The sequence below is a fragment of the Pseudochaenichthys georgianus genome, chromosome 13, assembly GCF_902827115.2.
Source record: "Pseudochaenichthys georgianus chromosome 13, fPseGeo1.2, whole genome shotgun sequence".
NCBI classification, from domain to species: domain Eukaryota; kingdom Metazoa; phylum Chordata; class Actinopteri; order Perciformes; family Channichthyidae; genus Pseudochaenichthys; species Pseudochaenichthys georgianus.
In genome coordinates, this window is record NC_047515.1 from 39,283,712 (window position 1) to 39,296,443 (window position 12,732).

General features: G+C 42.7%; 2 protein-coding genes across 2 annotated transcripts in view; one reads left to right on the forward strand and one right to left on the reverse strand.

The window, feature by feature from the left end:
* The window catches only part of egfem1 (EGF-like and EMI domain containing 1), an 82,691-nt gene that overhangs the window by 21,868 nt on the left and 48,091 nt on the right, over window positions 1-12,732 (reverse strand). Inside the window, exons 17-23 of the mRNA XM_034098198.2 lie at window positions 5,756-5,890; window positions 5,505-5,639; window positions 4,366-4,491; window positions 3,788-3,919; window positions 3,001-3,129; window positions 1,781-1,912; window positions 754-882 (exon numbers count right to left, since the gene is read on the reverse strand). Coding sequence (XP_033954089.1) covers window positions 754-882; window positions 1,781-1,912; window positions 3,001-3,129; window positions 3,788-3,919; window positions 4,366-4,491; window positions 5,505-5,639; window positions 5,756-5,890 — 918 coding nt within the window. The remainder of the gene's footprint in view (window positions 1-753; window positions 883-1,780; window positions 1,913-3,000; window positions 3,130-3,787; window positions 3,920-4,365; window positions 4,492-5,504; window positions 5,640-5,755; window positions 5,891-12,732) is intronic.
* Window positions 7,849-12,553, forward strand: LOC117457925 (EH domain-containing protein 2-like). Its single transcript, XM_034098199.1, has 6 exons — window positions 7,849-8,111; window positions 8,182-8,358; window positions 8,546-8,643; window positions 9,021-9,433; window positions 10,907-11,071; window positions 11,159-12,553. The coding sequence occupies exons 1-6, from the start codon at window positions 7,891-7,893 to the stop codon at window positions 11,732-11,734; spliced, it is 1,650 nt and encodes a 549-aa protein (XP_033954090.1). The 5' UTR covers window positions 7,849-7,890; the 3' UTR covers window positions 11,735-12,553.

Here is a 12,732-nt window from a genome sequence, read left to right on the forward strand (position 1 = left end):
TGCTTGGAAGAGACTACGCCTGTGAAATACGCTCCATCGAACCCAGAATGACGAATGCTAATTATATCTTGGGATCTGTGTGGTTTCAAAATGGTTTCGCACATGACATTACATGGAGAATCTGATGATTCATAACCTCAGTGACTCAAGCCTTGGAAAAAATACAACAAAATCTGAGGACTGTCCTGCAGCGCCCTCTTGTGTATAAAGAGGAGAATGTCACATGTTAAGGAGAGGAGGGTCCTTAGTAAAAATAACAACACAATACTATCTATTCATAAGATTTATACTTAAGGGAAGGGCACAACTTACACATTTAAGTCAATGGAGACAGGATATATATAAAAATATCCAAAATATAAATAAGGCTTGCCATTTCCACTAGTCCACCGTTTAGATATTTTTTCTTGTTTTTTTTAAACAATGATTAGCATTGAATAATGATTTGTTTTTACATATATGAACATGAATATCAATATTTCCTCTATAGAAAATGTTAATCCTAAAATTATACAAATGTTGGCCATTTCTGATCTGATCAATTTCAACAAAATTAAACAATCGTTTGTTTATATGCAAATGAGCACACATTTACATAGCGTCTCATTTTCACAACGTGTAATAAAGAAATTGCTTTATGTCAGTGATGTGTACTGTGGAATATTCAGATGATAAGTTTAAAAATGTTAGAGAACACATTGGTACAATCAGGCGTGATACAGGTACTTATCAGAAACAAAAAGAACACCTTACTTTTCTCACAGAAGGTGCCGGCGTACCCAGGTGAGCAGGTGCAGGCTCCGCTCACGTGGTCGCAGAGCGCTCCGCTCTCACAGCGGCACGGCAGCACACACCCCCGCCCAAAACTGCCATGCACACACTCTGACAGGAGAACATCAGGGAAAACATCAGGAGGAGAGGTTTGGCAACATCCTAAACTTTAAACCAACGGTAGCCGGCGTCATATTCAGTCTTTGTCTCAGCTTCGGTGTCTTTCATTCTTTTTCAATAACCCTGAACTTTTCTTTTTGTCGCTGCTTTTAATTGAACTATTCATATCTTAAACTGCACTGTAACTTTTATCCATGTATTTTTCCTTTTAATGTTTATTTTATTAGCTTTTCTTTTTTAATGCTTAATGTCTTTCATTTTTTGTAAAGCACTTTGAATTGCCTTGCGTTGAAAAGTGCTATATAAATAAACTTGCCTTGCCTTGAACAATGTTCACATATTGTATTCACATTACTTCACTGCATTGTTTATGGTATATACATAATGTTTATAGTTTCCTATGTATATATTTGGTTTGATTAGAAAATTGGATTTAAATGCATTCTAACTAACTAATTTTGGATATTTTATTCTGTGTATTCTATACATGTATGTACTCTATTGATACATATCTCTTCTACCGTTGCCATGTGTAAAAGTTCTGCTTGTTTCTTTTATTTATTTGTTACCCGTGTTTAATGCCAGCTAATATGGTATATATATATACATATGTACATACATGAATACATACTATAACTGAATGTCCTGTGTTGTAATGTGATATAGTAATATAGTTCCTAAAGTTACATGCAGAAGGTTGTTCTAAACTATTTAAATCTCTTTGTATTCAGTACACTCCAAGTCCTTAGAAAAAGTGCAAAAATGACTGAAATAAGCTACATACCAATACAAATATTGTCAGGATTGTAAATTAGTTGAAAATAAGTTCTCAGCAGCAGTCACCCCATGGTGGTAGTGTTTAGTAAAAGTATTCAAGAGGTCCACTCACTCTTCTCACAGTGGTCCCCGGTGAAGCCCGCCTCACACACACACTGTCCGCTGAGCGGGTCGCAGCTCTCTGAGATCTCTCTGCACTCGCATGTGTTCACGCACCCCGGGCCCCAGTAACCAGATTCACACGCTGAGAAGCACATCATGCAGTCAGAGATATATTCGTTATTTACTTATTTTTCAACTTTATTTTCCTTTTTCTTAACCCTCCTATTGTCTGTGTTCCCCTCCCCCCTTACGTTGGTGTTCGTGACGACTGGTATTCATGAAACACTGCAGTAAATACCCAAAGAACAGACACTGAACATGTACTGCGTGTGCCAGGTGTGATCCATGTGGGGGGATGGGCACATAAGAGCGGGAAATGTGTCAGTGTGTGTGCGCGTGTGCGTGTGTGTGTGTGTGGTCTAGTATTACTATACTTGTGGGGACCTAAATCTGTTTACACAGTCACGTGTGAGGACTCGCCTCCCTTATGGGGACAAATTGGAGGGAATCATTAATTTTAGGGTGAAGATTTGGTTAGGGTTAGGGTTAGGGTTAGGCATGTGTTGGTTAAGGTTAAGGTTAGGGTAAGTCTCCAGGAAATGCATGTAAGTCAATGTAATGTCCCCTGAAGTGATGTATACATGGTGTGTGTGTGCGTGTGTGTGTGTGTGTGTGTGTGTGTGTGTGTGTGTGTGTGTGTGTGTGTGTGTGTGTGTGTGTGTGTGTGTGTGTGTGTGTGTGTGTGTGTGTGTGTGTGTGTGTGTGTGTGTGTGTGTGTGTGTGTGTGTGTGTGTGTGTGTGTGTGTGTGTGTGTGTGTGTGTGTGTGTGTGTGTGTTGTATCTGATCCGGATGGTTACTAATTCCTTTTCTTTATGGCGGTAATTTTTGACCGGGAACACCATGGTGTTACAAAGTTCACTAAATCATCCAAACTTCAATGGAAGTGGTGATCAGCCATTTTGTATGTTCAAATGTCTACGGTGAAGGATATCATAAAGCCTTAATGCAATCAAATGTAAAACAAAAAAGTTATGATTGATGAAAGTAGTAAATCGGTCAGATTTGACAACAGGAGGGGTAAACAACACATACAGCTTCAATGACAAATATCAATATTTGTTTTCTCCATGTGTAGAAGCTTCATCAATTCTGTCACCCACTGGACATGAGTGGGAGACGCCTCCTGCTATATCCCTTATTTTTACAATGATAAATAGTGACTGTTATACCTGTTGCACAGTCAGGGCCTCTTTTGCCAGCAGGGCAGAGGCAGTGTCCCGTCTGGGGGTCGCAGTCAGTGTCGGGGGGGCAGGAGCAGAGACCCTCACAGCCTGGACCATGGAGACCTGGGGGACACTCTGTGAACAACAGGGACATCATAGTGGTAAACTACATTTACACAGCTGTTTGTGACAAACTAATTTACATAATACAAGTCAGCATTCACCCGTTCACACACATGCATACAGAGGCAGGGGCTGCCATTCAAGGTGGGCCAATCAAACACGTTCACACATGGGCCAAGCAATGTGGGGTTAAGTATAGTAATTGCAGTGGCTGGGGATCCAACCACCAACCTTCAGATTGGAGGACAACCACATATCATCTGCTTCCAACCCTTAAATAATCTAATTATATTAAAAGCAAATCAGTCAAATGCAAAACCATTCAATTAACTATTCCATTTTTTGGGGAGGAAATAAAGATTTTTTAATTTGATTTTTTATTAATATTATTTTATAAATACTACTTGAAATACTACTTTTTAATACTTGAAATACTTGTTTTATTTTACATATGTATTGCCCATTGTATTCAATTTGTTCATGTTTTCTTGCTTTGTATTGGCCTTGTAGATACAGCTGAGTTCAAATTTGAAAAAAATGGACAAAAGTGTGAATATTTTTGTATCATGAAACTCAAAATACGCAAGAAAATAAATATGGCTGGAATAGAAAAACATAAATCTCATATAAAATCATTTCCTTTCTTGGACCTCATTGGATAACAACTCACCATTCTGGCAGAGGTTCCCCATGAAGCCTGGTCTGCACTCACACACTCCGCTCTCCTTATTGCAGGAGGCTCCGTTCTCACAGTCAGGACATGCTGACTGGCACTTCATCCCCCAGAATGCATCAGGGCAGTCTGCGGAGCACCCAGTATCTTTCAGATTAACTGAGCAGTAAGCCACTTATGTTAGCTATCACTCTGTAAAGTCCTAACGCCACTTATGACTGGATGTTTCAGTGGAATGCATTTAATGGGGAGTAAGCTACAAGGAAACAGATTACTCACACACCCTGGTGGTTGTGTTGGATACTACAACTACTGAGGTCAGTAAATTCAAACAGCATTTTTCACTTTTGTCTACAACAAAAGTGAAAAAAAACCTCCACGCAATGTCTAATTAGAAAACAATGAAGGTCTAGGAACAAAATGATGTATGTTGTATGCAAGTTAGAAAGCTTGCAGAGGTTATTTTGCATGGAATTGAGTGTTGCTTTACACTCCAATACAACTTAATTTGTCTAAAATGTCCTAAAACTCAACAGAAATGCATTGTAACACAAACCAATTCAACATTAATATACCTTCATGACAGGAGTCCCCAGTCTTCCCTGCAGGACAGATGCATCGTCCGGTTACAGGATCACATGGAGCTCCTCCACAGCCACAGGTCAGACGACAGCTCTCACCATATCTCAGCGACGGGCAGGCTGGAGACACAACAGATGAAAACAGCTTCTTTTTATTAAAAGCTACAACAATTGTCGGTCACAATAAAACAAGATGGGATCGCACACGCTTGCCAAACAAAGTGAAATACAAGAAATACTCTGTTTATTTATTCAACGTCTGCCAATCGTCTCTGCAGAGTAAATTACCCGTCATGACCTGGCCTGCAACGAAAAACGCTTACAATCCAGAACATGTGGATTTCTTTTTCCATTTGGCTTTGACAAACCCAGCGAGCCTAAACCTGGACGGTGCATTGGTGCTGACACATTGAAACTCTGCTCTGTTATCTTAGTCCAATGCATGGAGGCACAAAGTCTTGTTTCCCACTCACACACAATGTTCTGTATCACTTTAGATCACAACAACTTGAAGGCACACACATATTTGAGGCTGTAAAGAGAACACCTGCATTGACCAGGTGGAATATAAATGAAAGCATTTTTTTATTCACCCATTAAATCCACACGATCCATCAATTGCAGCAGGGAATGAATAGAAAAGGGCTTAATAGAGAAAGATAAAGAATTGCGAAAGGTTGAGACAAAGGTGGAGAAACTCGTTCATATCAATTTGTGTTGACATCAGAAAGGACACGCACGAGTACAAGCATGAAGTATGCAAACAATAACTGCACATGTAGGCACGAGTCAGTGTGCAAACCCACGTACTTCACACACATGCTGACAGTGAGTGATGCTCTACTTAAAGAGCGAGCTCCACATGAGAGCACTGTGGAGTATAAAGGGGAAATCATACATTTAAAGGGGCCCTGTTATGCTTTTTAAGTTTCCCCCCCCCCCCCCACACTGCCCGAAACGCCTCCATTGGACTCCTTTGATTACTTCCGTAACACTCCCACTTATTGGCTAGTGCTCCAACAAAATGTACGTGACAGGATAAGGGGCGGGACATCTCAAAGCGGTTGACCAATCCCATCGCATTATTGTGTCGGATGATTGTGTTGAGCCGACAGAGAAAAACCTTTCCTCACCAAGTTGACATTTTTCTCCGTGAAGACCTGCAGGACATCTCTGACCGCACTCCCCGGTCCGCGGGTCACATGACCCTCCACCTGGACAGTCACATGGCTGCTCACAGCCGGCACCGAAGAACCCTGGCTCACATTCTGCATTGAGACATGAGCACATACACAAAAAGTGAGATAAAAACAGACAATCTCAAAGCCTGGACGTAAACTCAAATCTTCAACAATTACTTTAAAGGGAAATTAAGTGCTTGTACCTTTCTCACACTGTGGTCCGTGGTAGGCGGTCTTACAGAAACAGCTTCCTGTTTTGGGGTCGCAGCCAGAGGAATGTTCTTGAACACAGTCACATTCCCGGGAACAGCTGGCCCCGTGCGTCCACCTGGGACAAGCTGAGAGACGAGATCAGCGTGAAGAAGACAGACCAAGACACAAGATGTTCCCATGTTTAAATGGTCAGTAATGGCTGTAACTAAATTCATTAAAGAGGCCTTAATATAATGTGTTGTGGTGTTCCCTGTCCTGTTGTTAGTTATATAGGTTTGTGTGCATGTAAATGGTCGGCAAAGGCTAACATCCTAAAATCCCCTCCAGAGGGAGTGTCTCTCCCGCACACTACCCACCTGCCAGAAACACCTCCATTAGACTGCTTTGTTTACTTCTGAAACATAGTGACATCACTGTGTAACACTTGCCCTTCTATTGGCTAGCGCTCAAACACATTGTGCGTGATAGGCTAAGCGGTTGACCAATCACAACAGAGTCGTCCAGCTAACCAATCAGAGTAGTAGACTAACGAAAGAGTTGTGATACTTTAAAGTTCTACTTAATCACATCTCAGTAGACACACATAGGGTACTTTAAATCTTAATTAAAACAATCTGTTGAACTAAAGGATAAAGTGTTCCTCGTGGGTTTAGGAACGGCTCCTACTTCTTGAGCTAAAGCAGGGGTTCTCAAAGTTTTGATGAGCGAGGGCCAATTTAGGTACCCAATATTGGATTGAGGGCCGCCCAAGAAAAAAACGGAATACAAAATAATTCCAAAACAAATCCTTTCTTTATTGTACTAACCAATTACCGCAACTCGCGAGATGCCTAGTTGCCATGCAACCAGTAGTCTAGCAAACTTTCCACAAGCTGTCATTCATAATTTAGGAATGACAACCCAGGGGGGCGCAGTTTTACCATTCTTAAATTCCATTCTAATTCTTACTAGATACAACCATGGAGGATTAAAATATAACGCATGCATTTCAGCGTGTCACATTAACTATCGCGTGCCGCCAGAAACATTTCCGAGGGCCGCCATTGGCCCGCGGGCCGCACTTTGAGAACCCCTGAGCTAAAGGAACGCACATGGATCAGCAGGATAATACATGGCTGTAAACTAAAAACAGGCAGTTATATAACAAAAAGTTGACTTTTTAGAGACAAAATATGATTTATGCTGTAGATTAACTATCAAACCATATACAAATCTTACATTTGGCACACACACGAATATATATAGAAATTAAATGCAGCACACACTACTACAATATCAATAATGAAAGCAAAACACTGAATAAGAGACCATTTGAATGCACAATGAGTACATTTCCTTTGCTTAGGGACGGTTTGAATGCAGGACTTTGACTTGTAACAGAGTATGTCTACACTTTGCTACTTCTACTTAAGTTAAGAATCCAAATCCTTCTTCGACCACTGTGTATGATGTCGTACAAAAAATAAATGCGCACGAATTAAACGTATATACATATAAATTAAAAGTTGCAAAAGCTACAGTACTGCTTCCCTCAAACAACATATGGGAAGGCTTGTCTTCCAAAGGTTAATCAAGGAAAACAAATTCCCAGCGACTTCTGTGTGCTGAAGTAACAGTGGTGATCGTTCAGAATGTCAAAAGGAATCCTGCTCGCCTATCAGATTACACTTTAATACGAGCAAAGCGACCACACCCAACAACCGTGTTATCACAACTTCAGACCTCAGTTGAAGTCATGGGACCGCCGCTTCCTTTTGCACTCAGATGATATCATACAAATGATGAAAACTGTGTCTCATTAGAAGAAGCCTTGGACATATTGAGTGTTATGTAAGACTTTGAAAGCGTCCACATCGTCTCTGCATGAACAATCTGCACGACTTTTGCCAAGATTCTCCCTCTTCGGCTACAAACCAACTGAAGTTCTCCGCTCCACCCTGTCCCGCTCGACATTGGCTTGATGCTCGGTGCAGCTGCAGGCTCTGGTTACACCCTCTCCACCCTCTCACTGTCCCCGCTGCAGCTGTGAGGTTCTGATAATATTCCTCTTTCACATTCTTCCATCATTCGGTTGGGTCTTAGAAGAGCGAGCAGCTTCCACGCTGAAGAGCAGAGATTCGTCGCCATGTCCTTACGGAGGCTTTGGAGCAACCCTAAAACTCGGGGGGATGTCAATGTCGTGACGGAGGAGCTGAAGAACCTTTATTACAAGAGGCTGATGCCGATTGAGAAACACTATGCCTTCAGTCACTTTCATTCCCCGTGCTACGAGGACGCCGAGTTCGACAATAAACCCATGGTGTTGGTGATGGGTCAGTATTCGACTGGAAAGACTACTTTCATCAGGTTAGTCAGAACATCCGTGCTTTTGTGTGCAAGTAATCTGCCGATGTTCTAATGGTGGTTTGGACTTCAGGTATCTCATAGAACAAGATTTCCTTGGCAGCAGAGTAGGACCAGAGCCAACCACGGACTGCTTCACGGCCCTCATGCACGGCGAGGTGGAAGGCATCATCCCTGGAAATGCCCTCACAGTGGACCCCAAGAAGCCCTTTCGCAACCTCGACCCTTTTGGAAACGCTTTTCTGAACAGGTGACAAAAGCAGACGAGAAAGAGATACGGGAGGGAGGGTATTTTCCTACTATTTCTTGTATAGTCAACAAGTGTTGGCAATGTTCTGTCTTTTAAGACGGCCAAACATTGCAGTGAAGCTGTCTTATGAATATTCATTAAACACATTCCCGTGAGTGCGTTATGTTGAAGCGTTTATTCTCTCCAGGTTTCAGTGCGTCCAGATGCCAAATAAAGTCCTGGAGAGCGTGAGCATTATCGACACGCCGGGCATCTTAACTGCTGCGAGAAGAAAAATGAGTCGAGGTGAAATAACACTTTTCTAATTTCCTTTTCAAAGTTTTCTTCTTCTACTTCTAAATATTCCGTTTTAGAAAAGTTGGACAGCATTGTCGTCGTCAGGAGGATTTAAATCCCTGGTAACAGAAGAGACGAAGCAGACGCATTACAATAATAATATTCCAGCCTGTTGAAACTCAAACACTTGAACTCAGAAGCACTATTGGGAGGAGACGAGCAGGAAGCTGTCTCCCCTTTGTTTTATCAACACACTAATCTGTGGGTGTAACTGACATGGCCTGCGACCAGTGAGCGCCTCTGGGATATACAGTATGTGTCTCCGGGTGTTGAGGCACCGAGACTTGCCTTAATGAGATCCCTGTGTGTTCATTCCTCGTCCCCAGGCTACGACTTCCCAGCAGTGCTGCGCTGGTTTGCAGAGCGTGTGGATCGGATCATCCTGCTGTTTGACGCACATAAACTAGAGTTCTCCGATGAGCTCACTCGGGCCTTCGGGGCGCTGTGTGGACACGAGGACAAGCTGCGCGTGGTTCTCAACAAGGCCGACAGGGTGGACTCGCAGCAGCTCATGCGGGTGTACGGCTCCCTCATGTGGTCGCTGGGGAAAGTGTTTAAAACCCCGGAGGTCTTGCGGGTTTATATTGGATCTTTCTGGTCGGAGCCCAGGCAGGCGTGCGACCACTATCAGCTGATCGAGGTGGAGGAGGAGGACCTGCTGGCCGACATCAGGAACCTGCCGCGCAACGCTGCGGTACGCAAGCTGAATGACCTGGTGAAGAGGGCGCGCTTAGTGAGGGTGAGAGATCTCATTGGTCCATTTCAACCAATTATAACTGAGATTAAAGGTCACCTATTGTGCAACATCCACTTCTTCATGTCTCTTCTACATCAACATGTGTCCCCTCTTCTTCATGTCTCTTCTACATCAACATGTGTCCCCTCTTCTTCATGTCTCTTCTACATCAACCTGTGTCCCCTCTTCTTCATGTCTCTTCTACATCAACCTGTGTCCCCTCTTTTTCATGTCTCTTCTACATCAACATGTGTCCCCTCTTCTTCATGTCTCTTCTACATCAACATGTGTCCCCTCTTCTTCATGTCTCTTCTACATCAACCTGTGTCCCCTCTTCTTCATGTCTCTTCTACATCAACATGTGTCCCCTCTTCTTCATGTCTCTTCTACATCAACATGTGTCCCCTCTTCTTCATGTCTCTTCTACATCAACATGTGTCCCCTCTTCTTCATGTCTCTTCTACATCAACACGTGTCCCCTCTTCTCCATGTCTCTTCTACATCAACACGTGTCCCCTCTTCTTCATGTCTCTTCTACATCAACACGTGTCCCCTCTTCTTCATGTCTCTTCTACATCAACACGTGTCCCCTTTTCTTCATGTCTCTTCTACATCAACATGTGTCCCCTCTTCTTCATGTCTCTTCTACATCAACATGTGTCCCCTCTTCTTCATGTCTCTTCTACATCAACATGTGTCCCCTCTTCTCCATGTCTCTTCTACATCAACATGTGTCCCCTCTTTTTCATGTCTCTTCTACATCAGCATGTGTCCCCTCTTCTTCATGTCTCTTCTACATCAACATGTGTCCCCTCTTCTTCATGTCTCTTCTACATCAACATGTGTCCCCTCTTCTTCATGTCTCTTCTACATCAACATGTGTCCCCTCTTCTTCATGTCTCTTCTACATCAGCATGTGTCCCCTCTTCTTCATGTCTCTTCTACATCAACATGTGTCCCCTCTTCTTCATGTCTCTTCTTCATCAACATGTGTCCCCTCTTCTTCATGTCTCTTCTACATCAACATGTGTCCCCTCTGTGGAAAGAGACTCTGAAAGTCTCAGGAACAAAGATTCTCTCTCTTTTTGATCCATTTCTATAAAAACCTGTCTGAAAATGAGCTGATCAGATTCTGGCCACTTTGTGATGTCATAACGATGTGTTGTCTTGTGTAACCATTAGCCAATCAGCAACCAAGGTACCCGCCCACCTTATCACCTGCATCTCCTCTAGAGCACCATTGAGTTCTTTGTGTCTCTCAGAGGGGCGTGGGGAGGGGCTCCTTATTTTCATCTAAAGTCACAGACAGAGAATCAGCACTTTGGAACCAGGGCTGAAACAGAGGGGATTATGGGTAATCCTGTTTGGTGTTTGGAGCCATGTTTGTATATATCTGAGAGCTGTAATATATTGATGGAAAACAGTATAATAGGGGACCCTTAAGTTACTCTGAACTCTCCTTTCTGTTCCCACTAGGCTCATGCCCACATTATCAGCTATCTGAAGAAGGAGATGCCGACTATTTTCTGCAAAGAAAGCAAAAAGCACAACCTGATTTACCAGCTTCCTGTGATTTTCACCAAGATCCAGCAACAGCATCGAGTCCCAGCGGGCGACTTCCCTGACTGCACCAAGATGCAGGTTAAATGACTTTTTAATTTAATCTAACATGTTTTAGAATTGATTTACCAACTCTTAAACTTTACATGTGTTTGCATAACTTTCTAGGAGAAGCTTTTAGGTCAAGATTTCTCAAAGTTCAAGACACTGAAGCCCAGTCTGATGGCCTCGCTGGATAAACTCCTGGCCACTGACATCGCCAACCTGGTGCCTCTTCTCCAACAGCAGGAACTGAGGAAGGAAAGGAAGAAATCCCTCCCTGGAGTGCTGGACGGGGAGTTTTTGGGCACATTCAGGCGTGAGCTTTACAAAAAAGATCCGTTCAAGGAATTCAGGAGAGACGACGAGAGCGGCGAGGCGGATTTCGTCGAGTGGGCGGTGGAGAAATACAAGCCGAAGTACGACGAGATTTTCTACAACCTCAGTCCAAACGACGGCAAACTGAGCGGCACCAAAGTCCGAGAGTGGATGAGCACCACGCTGCTGCCCAGCTCCGTGCTCGCCCACATCTGGAGGCTGTCGGACGTGGACGGGGACGGCATGCTGGACAATGAGGAGTTCGCTCTGGCGGTCCACCTCATTGAGGGGAAGCTGGAGGGACACTGGCTCCCCCGAGAGCTGCCGTCCCACCTGGTGCCCCCGTCAAAACGGCTGAGTACAGCCAGCGATGAAGAGCAAACATGAGGCTCTGTGTACTTTATGTAGACAATTGTACATAATCTAGTAGAAGCAGTACAGAACTAACACAATGTACAGAACCTGATCATCCTCATGACACTTAAAGATTGGCATTAATGGTTTCACATCATATTGTTACCCATATTTCACTTCTGCATCCAATCAAGTAACCAGGAATGAAGAATAATAGTTATATTTTTCTTTCAGGTTAAACATTTGTTTTTTGTTTTTCTTACACAAAAGAGCTGAGGTGAATGAAGTACTAAGAGTAGCCGTCCCACCTGGTGCCCCCGTCCAAACGACCCTTTGTACATAGTTTCCTAACATAATCTGGAAATAGTGATTAACAAAAACTGACAAAATGTAGAGAACCAAAGACGTTGTTATCCACTTATATGTCAATCACCAAGATGCCAACACCTAAAGTCTGCCAATGATGGTTTAACTTCATCCTTTAACATTCAATCGTACAGAAGAGCATTATGCAATCAGATAAATGTAGTGGGGTCAAAAGTAAAGAATAGCTCCCAAAATGTTATGGTTATGGGTTGGAAATGTGAAGTAGCATAAATGAAGATAGTTTATTCATTGCAGAACCTAAGCACATTGCTCATATATCACATACTCCTAAAGTATATTTCTATCAATTGTATTAACTGGTAAACACCACTGGCCAGTATTATTTCAAACTAACACATGGGCGGTTCTAGAGTGGGGCGAACGGGGGCCAGTGCCCTTAGATTAGAATGATAATATAATTTTTAATAGTGTTGCAGCAAAGACTGTCACTTTTTTGTAAATGAAACAAATACTAGTCATGGTTGTTTTTTGTGGGCTATGACTTCATATTGAATTAAAAAAGTTAAAATATTGAACACTGTCTTTGTCTCACATCAAATGTACACCACTCATAAATATACATAGTATAGATATTTGTCTATGTTGATGTTACAATGCTGTGATGCAAGTAAAATGTCAGACTTGATCTGACCATTAATGTATTA

Coding starts and splice junctions, on each gene's coding strand:
- LOC117457925 (XM_034098199.1), top strand. CDS start 7,891: ATGTCCTTACGGAGGCTTTGGAGCAACCCTAAAACTCGGGGGGATGTC. Junction 8,644..9,020: donor GAGAAGAAAAATGAGTCGAG/GTGAAATAACAC, acceptor CCTCGTCCCCAG/GCTACGACTTCCCAGCAGTG. Junction 9,434..10,906: donor AGAGGGCGCGCTTAGTGAGG/GTGAGAGATCTC, acceptor TGTTCCCACTAG/GCTCATGCCCACATTATCAG.